This window comes from Adelges cooleyi, unplaced genomic scaffold (genome assembly GCF_023614345.1).
Source record: "Adelges cooleyi isolate 19-005CV unplaced genomic scaffold, UGA_ACOO_1.1 ACOO_flye_CR_arks_rails_tigmint_CR_PRNA_23, whole genome shotgun sequence".
NCBI classification, from domain to species: Eukaryota; Metazoa; Arthropoda; class Insecta; order Hemiptera; family Adelgidae; genus Adelges; species Adelges cooleyi.
The window spans coordinates 4,591,446-4,611,838 of NW_026095893.1; the positions used below are offsets into that span (position 1 = coordinate 4,591,446).

At 29.1% G+C, this 20,393-nt stretch overlaps 1 protein-coding gene across 3 annotated transcripts in view; it reads right to left on the minus strand.

Moving 5' to 3' along the window:
- LOC126836103 (acetylcholine receptor subunit alpha-type acr-16-like) overlaps positions 1-16,005 on the minus strand; it is a 90,508-nt gene extending 74,503 nt beyond the window's left edge. For all 3 annotated transcript variants that reach the window (XM_050569146.1, XM_050569147.1, XM_050569148.1), the window contains exon 1: positions 15,466-16,005. In XM_050569146.1, coding sequence (XP_050425103.1) covers positions 15,466-15,526 — 61 coding nt within the window. In that variant the 5' untranslated portion in view covers positions 15,527-16,005. The remainder of the gene's footprint in view (positions 1-15,465) is intronic.
- Positions 16,006-20,393: the final 4,388 nt, after the last annotated feature.

Sequence of the window (20,393 nt, forward strand, 5' to 3'; positions counted from 1 at the left end):
ACATAATGTTTACCACGGATTTCCTTTATAATTTTTTAATATACAAATATAATATCTGAATAATGAAATATAATAATAATAATAATATATATATTATTAAGTATTGAATACTTGTAATAGCCCAAAGGTATTTTCATTCAAAAAATAACATTTTTTTCACCGAAATAACTGTGCAGTCGTTTTTTTATGTTTTATTCTTACTAAAGTAAAATGTCTTTTACTCTCGTATAATTTGGCCATTTAAATAAATAATTATTCTTCGTAAAATTAAAATTTAGCTTTTAGTACCTAATAAATAACTAAGCAGTAAGCATTTAATAGTTTTTTAACTCAATAATTTACTGAATTTTGCATATTTTACTCAGGTAAATATCAAGAGTCAAGACTTCCGTTCAACATAATTTTTATTCTTTATTCTATTTTCATTAGCTCATCGGTAAATTCGGATTGTTACGGTCGGCCATCGTCAATAATATGTTAGGAGGCCGAAAGCTAAGACTTGATTCATTATTATTATTTAAAAGTTTCAAAAATTATAATGCCGGGATAAATATTATAATACAATGTATAACTAAAATATTTAATAATATTGATTTCCAGGCCCATATCTATTACGGAACCTTGGACATAGTTCCGGATTTAATGGGTTCCTTCATCTTTGTTTTAGGTTGACCGGATAAGTAATTACTGTAATCAGAAACACTAGATTAAAAATATAATTTGGGTTTTATTTTAATTAAATGAGGCCTTGTTGGTTTTAGAACAAAAAAAAGCTGGTTATGTACAAAAAAGGCAATTCATTTTTACAAAAAAATATTTTTTCTAGCCATAATGAAGTCTTATTAATAGTTTACATACAGTTAGAACCAATCTGACTATATTAAAGATGTTTAATAAAAAATGGATTAAAAAGTCAAATCTTAATGAAAAAATCTATAAAGTTAAAACACATTAAATAATTAAAATAGTTTTTTTTTCGTTCATAATTGTTTTAAAACAAATTGTGTTATTATTTTATTTTTTGCTCTAGATTTTTAGACTGCGTGCGATGATCTTGTTAAGAATAAAGTTATTTTAAACTGTACAGTAAGTGATTAAAATGAATTAAAATTAACTTAAATTGTTATAAACGACAAATTTGCCATTTCCAAATATAAGATAATTTAAGATTATAATACAAAACCAAAAGGAAACTTAATAATTGTTTGTAAAAATATTGATTTAAGTCTTGTAATCGATAAATTAGAAAAATAGCATGTTGAATAGATTAGTATCATTTCAATATTTAATATTTTATTGTAATTTTTATGCTAACCAACTACCGAGCATATATTTATATCAGTATAATATAATAAATAAAGAACAAAAATGCAAACTTAGCAAGTAGATTTTTAAAAATACGAGGCCCCTAATAAACCAAAAAAACATATCCGCCCATAACGCCCCTATCACTGTATCACTAGCTATAATCATATCACATTCATAATTAAATTATTATTTTTACATTTATTAGCTACATCTGTGTGACACGAATAACATGTTTATAAATAACAACTTAGGGTTCTATAAATTATTATAAATGACTACTATTGTACTATTTTATTACTTATTTTTATCAGAGAAACATGTTATTGTATCATGTCTGAAATAATAAAGGTAAGGATCGCACATAGAAGAAAATATTTATGCTGTTTATATACTTGATACCAAATTTTGATTTCGCAATGTTCCCATCAATCATTTTGTATCAAAGACACGACACGCTAACAAAATAAATAAGTTTTACGTTGAAAAAATATATATTATAAATAAAATTGTAGATACTTGAATATATTTTTATAAATTTGTCATGGACAATATTATAGATAAAATAAATATGTTCGAGTAAATACAAATCTTCATTCCTTTAAGAAAACGAGGTCTTAGCAAATGGTTATTCTTATCATTTACCATAATATTTAATCATAAATAACGAAGTTGATGTATTTATAAATGTCTCAATATCTGAAGTCAAAAAAATTGATAAATTCTACACAAAGGTTTGAAATTAAAGCTAATTGTTTTTATCATGACTCCAAAAGAGATTTATGTATTTTTTTTGAGTAATCTATATATTATCTATTATAAAAATGCTACTAACGAACGTATTAAAATTTGTTGTGCCAGCACTTTAGACTGAAAATATACGATGATTATTATGTTTGATCCAGCCTAAAGCTCACTGAAATTGTACAGGTGATGAGTTTGGAATGTAAATGAATAATGTTCCTTCAGTATAATATATTAGGTGTACACGATGTCACACTATTAATATTATGCAGCAGAAATCGGTGACAACTGAATATTAATAATCGTGTCATGTCGCTCATGTATGTGCTATGAATGGTTTATGCGAGAACTCGACAAATATTTAATTAACCCTTACGCAAAATATATTAAATATAAAAATAATAATTTATTAATTATTTTGGGGATTTAAACTATTTTTTAACATAATAATTAATGTATGTACTATCTACAAAGTAAGCATGAATAAAAAAAACAAACAATACATTTATTTCCAACGCATAGTTGTTTCGATAATAGCATTCAGTGGTAAAATAAATATTTAATTTAATCAATAAAACCATTAATTTATATAGTTTCCAAAGAATATATAGACATTTTTATAAAAATGCAGACTACTTGAATTTAAATAATTAGATATTTTAATTAAATATATTGTACAATCTACAGTTGTGGGTACTAAAATAAATGAGTTATTATAACGATTATTTCTAAACCATAAAATATAAATAAGCAAAAAAATATAATAATAATTAGTAGGACTATTTTGATGAAAAACCTGTATTAAATTACTCGTATTATCCAATTAGTTATTAATAAAATAACTTTATACACATATTTTTCGGTGACAAATTTCTTTTCTTCTTGCTCTTTTGTAAATGAAGTACAAAAGGGTCACGTATATTATGTTTTATGTAGTAGTTTGTATGCATAATTAAGATGACTAAGACTCTAATTGTTCTTTCAATTCTTAACGTGAGCTACATAGTCCTCTCTATTTTAGTTTATATGGCTATGAACACAGTATTTGTCTTTGCTTAACTTGGCTTGATACCGTCTTTATTGTGGTTTAGATTACATTCAAAGTTGTTTTAATTTGATTAATTATTAAATGTTTGTTTAAATATAATCTATGTGTTTTTGAAATAATTACTTAGTACTTCATTATAACTATTAAATATTTATTATTTTTACATACAACCTGCAAAACGCTGAATTATATTTTCTTGATATTTTTATCTAGTCTATTTTACCTATATAATGTATTGAAAATCATATTATTAATCTTTAATCTTTATATATATATTTCTTGTCCGTGTGTAAGTATTCAAACTCCTCCTAAACGGCTGGACAGATTTTTATGAAATTTTGTGTGCGCGATTAAGTTGATTCGAGAAAGGTTTAAACTCACAATTTTATCCGATAGAACAGGTTTTTGATTTTTAATTAATTAATATTAATTTACACGATTATCAATAGTATCAATGGATCTACGGTATCATTTTTCATACCACGGGATACAGTGATCCGATCAGCTGATTGTGTGTCTAATACACTAATACACGGGCAACGCCGGGTCCGGACAGCTTGTAATCCCATAAAATAATTATGAGATTTTCATTTAAAATGTATGCGGTGACCGGCATCCTATAATATTTTGTACACGTATCATAATATATCATAGTATATGCTTAGGTTGCACTTATTATCAGTGTGCTATGCTTACCGAAAATCGTGAAACCTTTTCCTGATTTGCGTTAGGCAGATTTATTTTTGCATCCGACCCCGAGTAATTTATGAAAAAGGAAAAGAACATTACCACGTCAGCGAATTATGATCATTTACAAAAATATTTACTCAACAGCAGCTGTCAAATGCAAGCTGAGCATATTTTCCGGGTGTTCGTTTGTAGCTACCTGCCCAGTAAGGTCTATATCGACAGATGCGACTGATAATACCCAATACATAAATAGAAACCTTTTCCACACAAAAAACGCAACAAAATTTTCATTTTGTTATCGTATAATAGATGAAGACGTATCGATTGGGTTTAATAATTTTACACTGTTCGAAGAACGCATTCGGTACAATTTACAAATTTATTTTGTACGTAAAACAACTAAAAAAAAACTTACAATATTATTATTATTACTCTAGTATAATATATTGATGTATGCTAAGGTTGTTTTATGCTTTATGTTAAGCCGACGTAAAACAAAATATACACCCAACAGTGTTATATAAGTATATGTGTGCGTAATTCGTCGGTTAGACATGACAGTGTAAGATGATGAAGTAAAAAACGATTGTATACATCTGAAAATTGAATTATGTGGTCGTGTACGGCGGGAAAATGTAATAGACGTCAAAAAATATATTTTGATAATACTTTCATATCTATGATTTGTAGGCTGGTGGTTGGCGATGCTTGCCATATAAATTTATAACAAAACGGTAGATGAAAATACACTCACATAAATAAACTTTCTGTTGTCAGTTTTTTACGATACCAAATTAATGTTGTTATTATTATTAATATGCACGAATAAATATATTTTGAATACATTTTATATATATAAATAGTTTTTCCTTTGACTAATATTATCATTTAATTTAGATGTTGGCATTGCAATTAGATTTTTTAACAAAAACTAAAAAATTGATGCGTTACAAATCGAGTAACAAAAGAAATTGTTTATACCAAATTAATTTAATCATTCCAATTTAAACAATTATAAAAACCAAATACACGTATTCTGACGTGTTTTAGTTTTGAATATTATAATAATTATATTTATTCGGTTTGAAAAATACATTTTGTAATCATGTTTAGTATGAAATGTATTATCACATTGTATTATCTTACCATCCAAATAACCAACTCGAAGCGTGGGCCAAATTATATTTATCCACTCATCAGTACCTTACACTCGTAAATGTAACACGTACATTTGGGAATGTATTATTGTAAATATAAGTAAGTATATATAAATTAACGAGGATTTGATCGCTAATATATTGAAGATACATATTAGCGGTAATTATAAGAAAATGTCTAACTGTTAATCGATAGGATGTGCATTATAAAATAGTTTAAAAACGTTAATTCACTTATAATATTGTGACTATTGTTTTATTTTTAGCATAACATTGATTGTGAAATAACTTTACTATAACATAATTATTTATATGGTCTTTAATTATACTGTGTGATAGTTACTGATTTTATGTTTTACAGTTCAAAAGTTGACAAACTGACGTTTAAAAAACAAATATAGCTAAATAAAAATAATAGTACTTTTTATCCACATCTTATAAAAAGAAAATATGGGGCTTATCCGTCGTTGCGAAAGTTTTTGGTTTAAGTATATATTAAAAGGCGATAAAAAAAAGTTTTTACCAAGTTTATTAATTAAGATGGATATCAGCGAACGCTTTTATAAGTCTGAAATATGCGGTCAAGTAGTTTGCCAGGTCAAAAGAGTAAAGCGCAAAGCCAAAGAGTATCCATTAAGATTCTCTCGATCTTAGTTTGATTACTATATTTCAATCAAAACCAACAGACAATAAAAAATACAAAAATATGTAATTTCTGAGTTCTTGCTTGAATTTATACATCCTGAAAAATCGATTACACATATTTATACATGTCACACAATCGTGACACATATAAATATTTATATAATTTGTAATAATTACAATTACAAGGACCGCAGATAACACAGTTACACAGACTTTTGTGTCGTATGAGCGATGGTAAGTGTCATGAATCGAACGGTCAACCACTAGGCCTTCACGAAGCATAACAACAAAAACGGGATGACGCATGTAAGAACAACAAACTCGGCCTAAATTCAAATAATAGTATAAAAAAGATCTTCCCTCTGAGAAAGTACAACAACTGAAACAGCAAAGATATCTCTATCAAATACCTCGGAGTTCGATTAGACGAAAAACTAACTTAGAAAATTAATATAAACAAAACTCATATAAGGTTACACCAGCATAAGAATTCTTTAACTGTTACTCAACATTCCAAATAAAATCGTCAGTGTTTTTGTACACTTCAATAACCCGACTCTTAATCTTCTATGCCTGCCCAGCCAGGTCATCTGCAACTCCAATTAAAATACAAGCTCTCCAAAATAAATATTTTAAAGATCCTATCAAAAACTTAAGGCACCGATAAGGCAAAGCACTTCCACCTAGAAATGAAAACATCAAATAAATATATTTAACTATATAAACATATACCCTACGTCCATACTCATAATGATGATAAGTAAATCAATTATTTAATTAAATTCTAAGATAAAATAATAATAAAAACATTGAATGATGAAACATTTTAAATAAACACAACAACTCGGTTTGGGAAAGCTTCCACGGACATAGCCTGCACTTGTCAAATTTCATGACCACACTAATTGGAGGTGGCTGACAGGAGCAGTATCGACAACTGCAAAGGTGCCCAAAACCAGTTATTGTTTATTAAAAGTATATAGAGTGGCCATCCTTATCAGTGAATTGTCCAAACAATTGTGCAATCATTATTACTTTCTTCTTGTAAACGAAGCGGTATTAAGACTTATCGGTACCGATACTGAAATTTTTTTGAAAACATATTTTAATACTGCAATATACAACAATAAAAGTTTGGGTAGTAAGAATTAACGCAGCATATTAGAAGCAACCGCTGGTTTAGAGGTAGTTACTATTAAATCTCCATAATTGGGGTAATAAAATCTTCTTTCAAAAAAAGTTCCCGTGTTGGTAGTATTAGAAAATAATGTACGCAATAAAATATATCTACATTGATTCATATCGTAATACTTTTTTCAAAAGTGATTTTAAATTTAGTATTATATTTTACAGGTCTTAACTACTTCTACGCCTCGCCATATGTGTACAATGAAACACACTAAAACCTCTATATTCCTACCATAGATAATAGTACATTGCTATAGTTCGTTAAAAATGCTTTTTACAAACCCACTGATCACTTTCTGAATGTAAAGTTTATGGTGCAAAGTTTTCTTAACTTATTTAGGTAGACAGTTCTTATCATATAAAATATAGTATTAAAAATATTTCGGTTTCCGCTTGAGGATGGATTTTTTTATAGGAATGTTTTTTATTTTATTTTTTAAAAACTGATAATAAAAATACATGATATGTTTAAATTTCAATAGCTATTTTTGGTTGCATAAAAGTATTTTTACAATAAGTATGCACACATTTTTATTCTGTCTAAATTGTTATTCCGTGTATTCTATTATAGTACATTTAATGTATCACTGAATATATTAAATTCGTTTCATATATTTTTGAGGGGATGAATAAAATTGATAAACACACAACGGCATAATTGTAAAACCACTATACATTCTCAGATTAGCAGTCAAGTTAAAAAAAATCGCCTTACAAAGTAACTATGAAAAATAAAAATAATAATAAAACGATAATATACAATATAAAAAAAAGCCCACATCAGAGTAAAACCAATACCTTCTCGCTTTGCATCGAAGCTTAAATGATATGCCATTTTTAAATTGTGGTGACAACTTGTTGTTCTTGTTCTTCGGATACACTAAAATAAAAATGAATTCCCATCGCCGTATATATATATTTTTATATTTTTTATTCGACTGTTATTGTTCTTTTTAATGGTTTACAAAAATATGGTAAAAGCCCTTGGCGTAAATATTTACCGGAAAATCAATAATTATATAACCCGCCTGTCACACCAGTCAGCGTCTCCTCGATAATATTTCTTCATGGCGTAATATTTTACTGGTTTTCCGTTATGCTGTTATACCCGTTACCGGGTATACTAAGCAGTACCTCGCTAATCGGCCTGAATTTAACATCTAATAAACTAAACTATTAATTATTATACTATGTACGTGTGTGTATAATAATAATTTGTTTTTCTTTTTTTGGAAAAGTTCATTTGTCCGGATTTTACGGTATAACCGCTCAAACGTTTCGATTTCGTATTTTTTACACTTACCATAATATCCATTTCCTTTGGCTTCCCCTCGGGCGTATCACCGAGGACACCCTTCACCACATTTGCTACGGTCATAAGAAACTTGTAATATATAAACAGAGCATCGGCCCACGGGTCCATCATTTAACGACATGCTCGTAAAAACGGTGGCAAATGTTCTTACGGCCAGGGGACCGACCAAAACGTTTGCTGAACTTGCCTATACCTATATAAACAGTTATAACGATAATTTCGTCCCGTCTGTTGCATCTTTGTTGCCGGTATTCGGATAGACCCGCCACAACAACGACGATTTCGATTACACGCAGTCAGTAATGTTCACACAGATATTTAGCATACAACGTCGATTTGGGAAAAAAGAAGAAAAAAAACATAAAAAACAACCCACGCACAGCAGCTTAACTCAAATTTGATCGTGCCCATCGACGCCGAGTGTACGAAATCCGCAGGTCTATCTATTCTGGTTGAGTCACCGCAAAGCACACGTCTTCCTGTTATTGTTATTATATATATATATATATATATATATGTGTGTGTGAGTGCATTTACTTATGTATAGGTATTTGAAACTTATTTGAATAAGCCGCAGCTACGGATAAACGATATTATTTCATGTTTTGGCGTACAATACAATCTCGCAGGTAAAAATGTTATTGGTAAAAGGCACGGAAAAAGCAAGAACGTGATGAACTCTGTCCGGTCATTCGTCGCTCAATGATAAAAAAAATACCTACTTTTGTATTATAAGGAATACATAATTAGAGTTATAGAATAATAATATTAAATAGTAATAATAATAATAATAATCTTATACATTTATAACATTTTTAAAAAAAATTTTTATATTAAGGAAAAACACCAAAAATAGGGTAAATTTACACTTTGGCCATAGTCAGTTTCTATAGGTTGCTATGTGTGAGTGAATCAACAGTCAACAGCTAATGAAAATATTTTCATTATATTGTTAATTACTATGTATGGGTAACTATGACAGAACATTTTTATAGAAAGACGATCAACCCTTATCGTATCCACCCCACACAAGACTAAATATAAAATTTTAAGTACATTATTGCTGGTCCCACGATATCTGCTAATTAATCATTTTATTATGTGAACATTTTGTTATTTTTTAACATACACTTTTAAACAACTGTACCCGGGACTCTTCTTCACCGATCCATGTGGCCGACCTAGTGGTCGATCTACAGTTTCTGAAATCTTGATTCTATACGTTTCTAAAATTGTACATGGCATTTTATAATATAGGTAAAGTATGTACCTATACATACAAAATATCTCACGTGACTCATTTAGAGAGGGGAGGGAGGGGAATATAGAGAAAGACCCCCTTTGTCTTTTTTATGATTTTGCATAATATGCTGTCATGTAGGTTTTTACTAATCATAAATATATATATATATATATATATATATTCACTTGTATTATATTAAATAGTAAAATTAAAAAAAAAATGGCTATTCCATTACAACCGTAGGCGCAATTAAGATGAAAAACTGAATGTTCAGAAGCTCCCTCCCACCACCCTTTCAGTGGCTAGTTAAAACATTAATCTATATAATTAAATTAAAAAGTTAAGTTAAGTTTAAGTGTTACGCATATAACAGCTTACGTGAGAGTCCGCAATTACGGGAGACATTTTATGTCCACGGGAGGATATATCATATAAGGATATGTTGACTGATCAGCAAGTGGACCAAACCCATCACCATCCTAACCCCACCCCAACCCCAACCTCACACCATCCCCTTCCTCATAAAATGTCAAAAATATGTCGTTCATAAACTCTTGAAGAACTAGGTCTTATTAAAATATTATTTCAATGCACTAGTGAGAACATCGGAAATATAGTTTATGTTTACCCTCTACACAATATCGACCCTTTATCCGTTATAGAAAATTTACCTAAACATCTATCCTAAGCATAATACATTTCATATAAATATTGATCTAATAGCTTATTTTTTCACGGGAATTACGATCAAAGCAGCATCGGCCGTTAAACTAATTTTAATTTGACCTAGCTTGAACAGCAGTAAGGTTATATGAGGTGCGGTAGATGCGATGAAATGACGAGGATAGTCAGAGGGGAATTGTAAATCGAATATTCGTGTTCCACGAAACGGATGGCTTTGTTATAATAATAATAATGTCAACGGCAGAATACTATAAGCTAGGAACGGTAACCAACGGTCCTCTACTTGTTTTACAATAGTTTATGAAAAAAAATTAACAATGTTACATTTTCTACGATGGTAATATAGAGAGCTTGAATTGTAATCTGTATCGAACAGTTTTCTACACTTTACAAATGTACGGTGAGTATTATAAACATAAAAATAAGAAAACAATTAAAAACAAATAATTTAATGTGTATACCATACATATAAGGTAATACAAATTAGAAAACTCAATTGTTGTTTGGTGTTTTAAATACCAAAAATGAATGTTTAGTGGCTATAAATCTATTTGACGTGGTCAAATCTGACCACATTGGTTTTACAAGCATACCTACGTTTTTTTACTTTGTTGTAGTTTAGCGATAATAATGTATAAATTAACGATCTTTCAAGTTTAAATCGAAATAAACTTTAAAACTTTCAGCATACAAAAGTTTAATTGGGTATGCTGTGAGTATGAATTATTATATACACGAGTATAACATCTAAGTTTCCTTTTTATGGCTATGAATTCGTACTTTTGACTGACAAAGTTAGTGAGAAACAATCAAAGATAAGATTTAAAATCTAATTACAAAAATTAATTTATACACGAGCAGTTAATTCGGTCGTTTAATTTTTTTAGTTTTGGGTAATTATTTTAACGCAACATATGTCTGAAAGATAAACTTATTATTTTACTTTTTAAAATTTCTTTACATAATTGTTATACAATAGCCGATAAAAATGAGATCAAAATTTTTTTATGGACATCTATTATTATTTTTTAACTAAAAAACATGACTGTTATGATATTATAGTATACACTCTTAGTTATTTATGCTGTGAAACTATTTTGCATATTTTCAAAATAGAAAGGCAAATAAATTAAATGTCGAGTACCATAGTAAAATGTATTATTGATCTATTTAATTTATGAATAGAATTGGCGTGTTCTTTTTTTGAAGTCACTATCCGTGTGAATTTCTTTTCACTTACCAGATCCATATTATTTTTCATACACCAAATGTGCTAGTTATCACATTATAAATTACTACTGAACATAATATAAATCTGTAGTCTGACAGCTGTGTAATGACATACTTTGACCTTCAGTTCTAAAATATAGTAATAATAATAATAATAATAAAAATAAAAGAAATTGTGATGGGATTATAAATCAACAATTTTTCTTTCCTAGATGCCAAACCTTATGACCTCCTTTTTACCCTGCGTATCGTTAAAGTATTTCTTTTTTTCAATTTCCCTTACACAAAATTGATTTTATTCACAGTATTACACTAGCAAAAATCACTGAAGAATGTTTTAAGAAAACAACACATTGTTTATACCACAGTTAAAGGGCCTGATCGTGCCTATTTATTAAAGGGCAATATTTGAGAATAAACATGACAATTTATTTTCTGGTTAAATCGTAAATCTAAATGGTCTAAAAAATATATAAAATTACTTAACAGGAAAAACTCCCATAACTCGTAGAATAGTCCGATTACAATCATAATTTTTTGTGTGCATGAAAGACGTTACTAAAAACCGAAAAAAAATGAGTAAAAAACTTGTAAAAATTGGTCATATTTCAAATCATATTTTAGAAATCCAATGAACCCTGTAAGGAGTATTCATTTTACCAACAAAAAACAATGAGGTGTGAGGGTTTTTAATTTTTACTCATAAAACAGGTCTCGCGCAAGCCCCTTAATACAAATATTTTTAAATAAAGTGCAAAAATGTTTTACACTTTATTAACAAAGTACTTAAAATAATATTGCGATATTTAAAAAATAACAAACACTCCTAATTAAAGTAGATGAAAGACTAGAAAATCTTATTATATTCTTTTTATCAAATATTGCAAGCACTAAGTATAATAATTATTAATCCACACATTGCTATCAAGCTGTCTTATTTCATTGTGATGCAAAAGGATCAACATGCTAGCGATGATGTTCATATTGTATCGCTGTATATTATAAATTAAAAACACGTGTACGGCGTTCTCACACATTTTCATACAGTCAAAAGCGATTTGGTTATGCTGTAGACATAGCGGATTTAATGGATTAAATCGAGAAATTACTCACTCATAACAGCACGTAAATAACCAACAGAAAACAAAAATAATACATTTCTCTGTTGTTACTATTTAAGAAAATACAACTGTGTAAACATCATAATTATATTATTATTTACAATTTTTTAGACTGTCGAAATAAATTACTTAAGAAATATGAGAGTTTAATACATGGTTGAACTACTGTGAAGGCATTAACCATGCATAAAAAATACGATTTATTTAATTTTTTATACAAACAAAATACGTGTAAATACATGTTAAATTTATGTCATGTAATCCAAGTTTTATTCCACTTAGTCCTTGGATAAATTAACATATATTTCATCATATATATTATACATTTTTGTTTTCTTGAAATATGACGAGAATGAAAAAAATAACGGTGCTTAATATACATTTCTCTAATAAAATACTATGACAGATCTTGCAAATAAATACTATATTTTTATTTTTTTAATAAACCCGGACTTTTTTTCTGTGTTGAAATGAAAATTCAATTTTTTTTGGGGTGTGCCAGCGAAATTCGGTGTAAAACGCAAGTGCGTTTATTACAACTCTTGTTCAGTATTGTTTAAACCGGGTTAGTTAAAAAAGCGTTAAATAGTTTACTCCCAGTCAATTAAAAATTACACAATTGAAATAATTAGGATACAAATTAGAATATTATCCTCTGTTTTTCTAAGAAAATATGGTGAATTTAATATTATTAGATGCTCTACAATATTCATTCGCGCAAATCCTGTTTTCACACTACAAATTACGAGCTGACTTTTAACAAAACAGACAAATAACTAAAGAAAAAATTGTTTACATATGGCCGGATGATATTTTTCTCAATTTTTATTACTGACATAATCTTATTTAAAACAATCAAACATGTATTTAGTCATTCACTATATAACTTGATAAAGCGAGCTGTGATATTATAGTTGTATTACTGTAAAATACAATAATGTTGTTACTTAATTAATATATTTAACTGTATTATTGTCTAGTTTTTGGGCTTTCTATAAAATTCATATTTTAGCTTTAAAATTAATAATAATGGTGATAATTGTGCCACATTAGTTGAGTATAACTAACACCAAGTTTATATTGAATAAAAATTAAAACTATTTACAAAATGTAGACATTATCAGTCCTGCAATCATGAATGTATCAATATTGCATACCCAGAACGCCGTGTCAAAACGATAAAATTTAATATCTATCAAAACTTTAATCACAGCACGCAAAGTGCATACAAAACATTTTAATAGTTCTGTATTTAAATTTTTTCGCTGTATTCCTAATAAATTTTGTATTTTTGTATTATAAAGTAAATGTATTATTTATAGGCTGTTGGTGTATCCGCATGCTTGTTTACCATCTTAAGACAGGAAATAAAATATAGTGTTAAAAATTACGAATAATATACAACATGTAATATGTTTGATCACACTTAATAGTTTTTTTTACTCGTAGGAACTAAACTTGTTGCCTCCAGCCCTCGTAAATTGGCAATAAAACAAAACTGTGAAAAACACTAACGATCAAAAAGCGTGAAGATAAAACTATATATATTTATAATAATTCTCTTAGTTGTGGTTCATTGATTTCACGCTAAAAATTATAAATATTGATCAAGGAGGATAAAATAAAATTGTATTTCTCATCTAATGAAAAAAATATCCGGTAAAAAAGAAACCTTACTAAAAGAAAATAAATATTTTTTATATTTTATTTAAGAAAAAATCGATCTCATAAACTTTATGTGTATAATATAACATGTTGTTTGTACATGCCATTTAAGTTATTGGTTATCGTAACTTTAACCTCATTTAAAAGGTTCAATAAATTATCCATAACGAGCTTAAAGCAAACAAGTAATTTGTGTTTTCATTGGTACTGAAAATAATTCTTATTCTAGTGAACACTACTGACATCCTATAAATCACCGAGCAAAATATATGTCACCTCGTTTTAAATCTTAATACTAGGAGTATTTATCATTCATAACTTGTGATTACGTTTAATCCAGACACATCAACTCTGGTTTGCCCATTAGAACAAAGTAGGTATCTATGTATCTTATAATATTTATAACATATTACATACACAGACTACACAGCAGTAATTAATAGCTGTTACAAGTAATACAATTTAGAATATTTATTGTACTACATATGCGGTATTTTACTTAGATGTAATGTTAAAATGTGAACATATTTAATTTAATTAAGGAGCGTAAAGTCAATCCTAATGTTAAAAATTAAAATTACACCTTATTTTACTTTACCTATTTATAAATTATGTTATATTTGAGAACAGAAAGTTTTAATAAAAGCTGACTATAGGTTTTATGAACGTCGGTACCTCAGCTTAATTTATACAGTAAAGTAGAGTAATATATATATATATATATAATATATATATATAAATTTTTATATATATAAAATATTTGATAAAAATAAAATATGTAATATCTGTACCGTAGAGTATAATTATTATTTAATAAATCTTATTAAACGACGATATGTTAGTTATCACTTATCATTGTTTATTAATTAGTATTATGTCATTAGCACCGTTATGTGTGACAGCTCACTATGTATAATGTATCATATTATGTTCAAAATCAACAATTCTTTCTCAATATCTCAAAATATATTTATAATATGTTTTCAAGGGTTATGTCAGCGTGCACAAACAATAAATATTAGACAGATGGCGGTAATAACACTGTATTGATGCACATTTGTTTTGTGTATATTTTTCCGTTGTTTTCCCGTTGGTTTTTACTTCTAAATCAGAATTTTAACGGCTGTAGTCGTTGCTATCAAGCGAAAAACACACACGGTACGTGTTGAACGCTTGGGTCTACCAGTTGCGTTGCAACGGATCTCACTCTCTGCTGATATCAAGGTATTTTGTTTATTACTTAAAGAATGTAATACTAATTTCTTTGATAATGAAATTAAAATACATAAATTTAAATAAACTATACATATCGTTTATCAGTGAACAAGTGTAACCATTAGAAGGCTGGCTGTAAACGCGTAGTAAGAGCTTAATCGTTTAAACCCTCCTTTTTATGTTAAAACGATAAAAATACAAATAAAATCGCTTACCTTTTATTTTGACGACCATCAACAGGAACAGGATGATGACGAGTTTGCCGGACAACGACATGTTCGGTTAGGTTGGCGACAGAATACCGGCGGTGGACGTTATCAGTGGCGATAGCTCGATCGTTCTAGCTTTCAGTGCAGATCATGTTGTGGCGGCAACGACGACACGATCAGAGGCAGAGACGGCACCACCAGTTGCACGCGTCGGACGCCGGCAATACGGACGGTCGGCGCGCGTGTGGCATCGCATAATGGTCGGGTTCACGCGATGGACGGCAGTGACGGCGACGAGCAGAAACGGGCGACCGGCCACAGCGTTTATTGACGGGACAAAACGCCGTTATAAACAGATCGTCCGTAAACGCTCGTTACAGGTGGATGACGACGGCGACGACGACCGTGATAATATAATATGATATGGTCTGCAATAGTTAAGAGAGATCGTGCGCACGTCGCACATATGTTTTAATAATACATTTAAACGACCGACAGCCGAACACGCGATGCGACGCCTCACGACTACCGCCGGGGCTATGGGGATGCTGGTGCTCCTCTGTCTTGCTGCCACCGCCGCCGCCTGCTGCTGCTGCTGCTGCTGCTGCTGCCGCTGCCGCTGCTGCCTATAACGCGCGCGCCATACACACACGGACGGCCGCCAACGCTTGTGCTGCCGCCACTCTGTAGCTGGATGATCGGCCGGACGGTCGAAGGCGACGGCAGCCGGTCGTTGGATCCGTCGCCGCCTCCGCCCCTAGTGGCCGCCGCAGCGTCTATCGCGACCCCCGCAGATCAATGAGGCCGCCGACGCGATGCGAGCGCCACGTGTAGAGTGTGCCCTTCGCGCGATTTCCGTTTTTTTTTTCAGGGAACGGCACTCTGCACATTTAGCTACCGCCGCCAACACCACGAATGTAGCGGTTACCGTTAGCGCATTATATTTTTATAGGTTTATGTACAATAATAATTGTAGTGATGGAAGCGGAAAAACAAACGTAAAATAACAATACTCGACCGCAGGCACTTCTCCTCTCCCGGCGGTGGTGTAGTAGCGCGCAACCGGGTCAGTAAACACGCACCTATTCCTTGCAATCCTCCCCTCCCAACTCTTTTTGTCCCCAAAAAATACCAGTCCTCCGAATAGCGTTTAAATCGCGTGTCATCGGCTGACGACGCTACCGCCGGTGACTTTTCTTTTGTAAGTCTACTCAAAAGCAAATGCGTACCGTTTCGTGGGTACAATATAATCAGGGGTATTTTTATTGATGTTATTACACTACGAAAAAAAGAATTTGAAAAAAACAATTAAGAAATCCGAACTAGACGTATATTTGTTAATATTGACGTTAAAATAAAAAATGCATCTTATTGGGTACTTCTAAGTTCTACAGAGCTTTTACGCGTTTACAACCGTTGCCGTTAATTTTTAATGATATCCTCTATTTTTAGCACGCAACCCTTGTTTTGTTAAGTGTTTATATTCTACAAATCCAGTATGTACCTAAGTGAATAGTTACACTATTTTAATTTCTTCGGGCACCGTAATTAATAAATTTTATACTTGGTTTTGTTAATAATGACTTTCGTCGTAAACCGATAAAACCTATCGCAATTCCTTAATTTTTTTTTTGAAGGAAATAATGCAATATAGTGTTCAGCGAGAAGTATAAAAAGACTTTTTGTAATTGGCGGTTAAACATGTTATTTTCAAAATATTTAAAAATAATAACAACGAAATATGGACTTGATGCAAATGGTTATGAAATCCATACCTTAAAAGTAAAATTAGGAAAATAAAATCATTTTTAATGGCAAATTCACAACCGTACTAAAAGCGATATTTAAAATTCAACAGGCAAAAACTCTGTAATTGAATTAAATTTAAATTGTTCACCACGTATAATTTATGCTGATTTTCAAGAGCAAAACATATGATAATTTCAAATTTTCTTCTTACTAAAAAATAAAGAATTTTCATACGAAGAAAAATATAAAGCGAAAATGCAGCCTTCAGTTAAATAATATATTTTTTTTTTTTACAAAACAATCTATACAAAAATATGTACAACACGTTTTTTTTCTAAATTATATTACAAATATTGAATAGCTTGAAAAGGAAGCCACCCATTAATAACACCTCTATGTGTAAAGTTAAGTAAATAATATTTATAGAAAAAAAAAACCGATACATTTTTAAAATTATTTTTCAGTTTATTTTTGCTAAAATTTAACGAGTTGATAATATCTGCTTTGCTGATTTTAGTAGTACAAGCAAATGACGATCGAGTATTCAAGTAGTTTGATAATTTTTTGATTATACGTGTGTTTTACTAAACCGTTAGTTCCTCTAATAAACCCCCAAATGGTCCAATAGTGGATACTGCTTCCCTCTTCTATTTCCCTTTAATCGCTTCTTATGATAATCAGGATCTACTGTAAATTCATTTTAACCTTAGCCCATAAAGTGATAATATATTTGTTCTTAAAAATCAGTCGTGAATGCATATTACTTTTTATTTAACAACGATTTTTTACCAAGTATTTTTTTAAGCATTAATATATGCCCAATAGGTATTAAACATATTTAAAAATATCTTTCAACAGATTATAGATAGTTGTCCAATCTTTAAAAACTAAATTGGTAATTTATATAATTATTTACGAACGTACGGGAAACCATAAAAAGCTTTTTAAATTTATGTGACACATATTACAAAATTTTAGAATATTTATAGAATAATAATATTATAAACGAGAGAAATCCATTTGTTGACGGGAAAGAAGTCAGATGTAAGACGAAAAAGTTTCAAACGCCTTAAAGTAATTGCTAGTACTAAACCATAGCTGTAAATGTACTTTTTATGAAATTTATTCGTCAAAACGACAGATGTCGGGAAACTGTTATGGCGTTTCTTTTGTTGGAACCAAAGTAATGATGACATTTTATATTACCTTGAAGAAGTTAAGCTTTAAGACTTAAGTCTGTTATCCATAACAAAAGTTGCCTTTGAAAGCTATTGTTATTGTATAATCTTGATTTTAAATAATATATTGTATACATTTCAAACGGCTAAATATGTATATAAAATACTAAATAGTACTTCACAATAACGCACTAAGTACAATTTATTTTTATAACACACTAATTATTATTAAATCCTTTATTATGTTAGATGGATTAATCTAAAGCTAAAAATTGAAAATAGACTATATAATATATCCACCAATTTGTTAGAATTTTAAGTATAAGTTTAGGATAATTAGCAATTTTCTAGCAATTAAGAAGTGTGTTGTATCCTTCATAATAATATAACATAATCGTTTAACAATAAATAATACATCTTGATCTGATTAAAAAAAATATGCGAGTAGCAACAGACACGTCATAATATTAAGTAAGTCTGATCGTATTATTAGTGCATTTTATAGTATACATGCATTATTTGAACCCAAATAAAAGGTATATTATGTTTAAATACTTTAACAGCATAATTATGTAGTATTTATTACAACTTCGGAATGTAGGATATTATGAAGACCCATTTGCATACATAATATTCTTATAATTTAAATACATTTTGAATTTTTAATGTTTAGCAAACATAATATTAATGCTACAAACATTGTAACGTTTAAAAAAAATTATTATTTTCTATTATAAACAATTTTATTTAAAATATTTTTAAACTGTTTTTAATTTTAAACCCATTGATTTTAGAGAAAAAAAATTGGTACCTATCATATATTTTTAGAATAATTATTATGCTTCCATGTAAAAAAAAAAGACGCGATTGACACTTTGCAAGTTGAGCATACATTTATGTAAGTTATATAATATTCTTATGTGTATGTTGTAAACCTTGTAATATTATATTGAAATATCTTTATTTTATTTTATTTTAATGGAATTGTCTTTTATACACTGTTGATATTGTAAACTCAATTATGATCATATAGTAACTATACTTTATATACTAATGTAATTAATAAAAAAAAAATCTTTGTAGTATAATAGGTTTAACATAAAAGTAAGTTATCAATTGATGATGGTAATTTAAAACTAATTAAAAGTATTCCAGTTAAAAATATAAAATAGCTTATAGATTATATAAAATTAATATTTTAAATATTAAAATAAGCTAACTTAAATTCATTTATTTAATTTTGAATTAGTTTATTTATTTTAACATCTAAAGTAAATGATTAAAATATGCTATAAGAAATTGTTATATACTGGAAATACAGTAAGTATATAAATAATTTTTGAAAACTTATTTTAACAATAGCAGTAGAATTTAGTTTATAGTTGATTGATCCTAAAATCATTTTTTTTATTTTCTATTTTAATAGATTTAAATAATTAAATGTATACTCAACAGTGGTTACAAGTTAGGTATATTAAACTATATACTATAATATTGTTTTTATTATTATATTCTAGTTTTTCAGTTTGATTTTCATGCTGTTATAGTTTTTTGGAGAAACGCCAAAACAGAATAGAAAAGCTCTTTAGTGCCAATTTATACACAAAACAAAAACTTATATTTTGTCCTCTAAAAAGAAAAACATTAAAAAATGGATATGTTTTTAGCATTTTTACATTGCCCATTCCCTGGATATTCGATAAAACCTTATTGATAAGATATTATTATACGTTTTATGTTCTAGGAAACTGGGTTACTAGGTTACATTTTAATAAATAAATAGAATGTAACAGATTTCGCGACGATGATAGAAAAATGTCCATGCAAATTTTGTCACCCTCAGGTTAAAAATATCGATGTTAAAATCTATTTGTAAATTAACGTAAACTTACACGGCCTTTACGTTTATGACTTCGAGTTATGAGTAATAAGTTAATGGTTATGCGTCTGAGAATTAAGAAAATGTTAGTGGAAGTGAGAAAGTCACTAAACTAAATCCGCTATGAA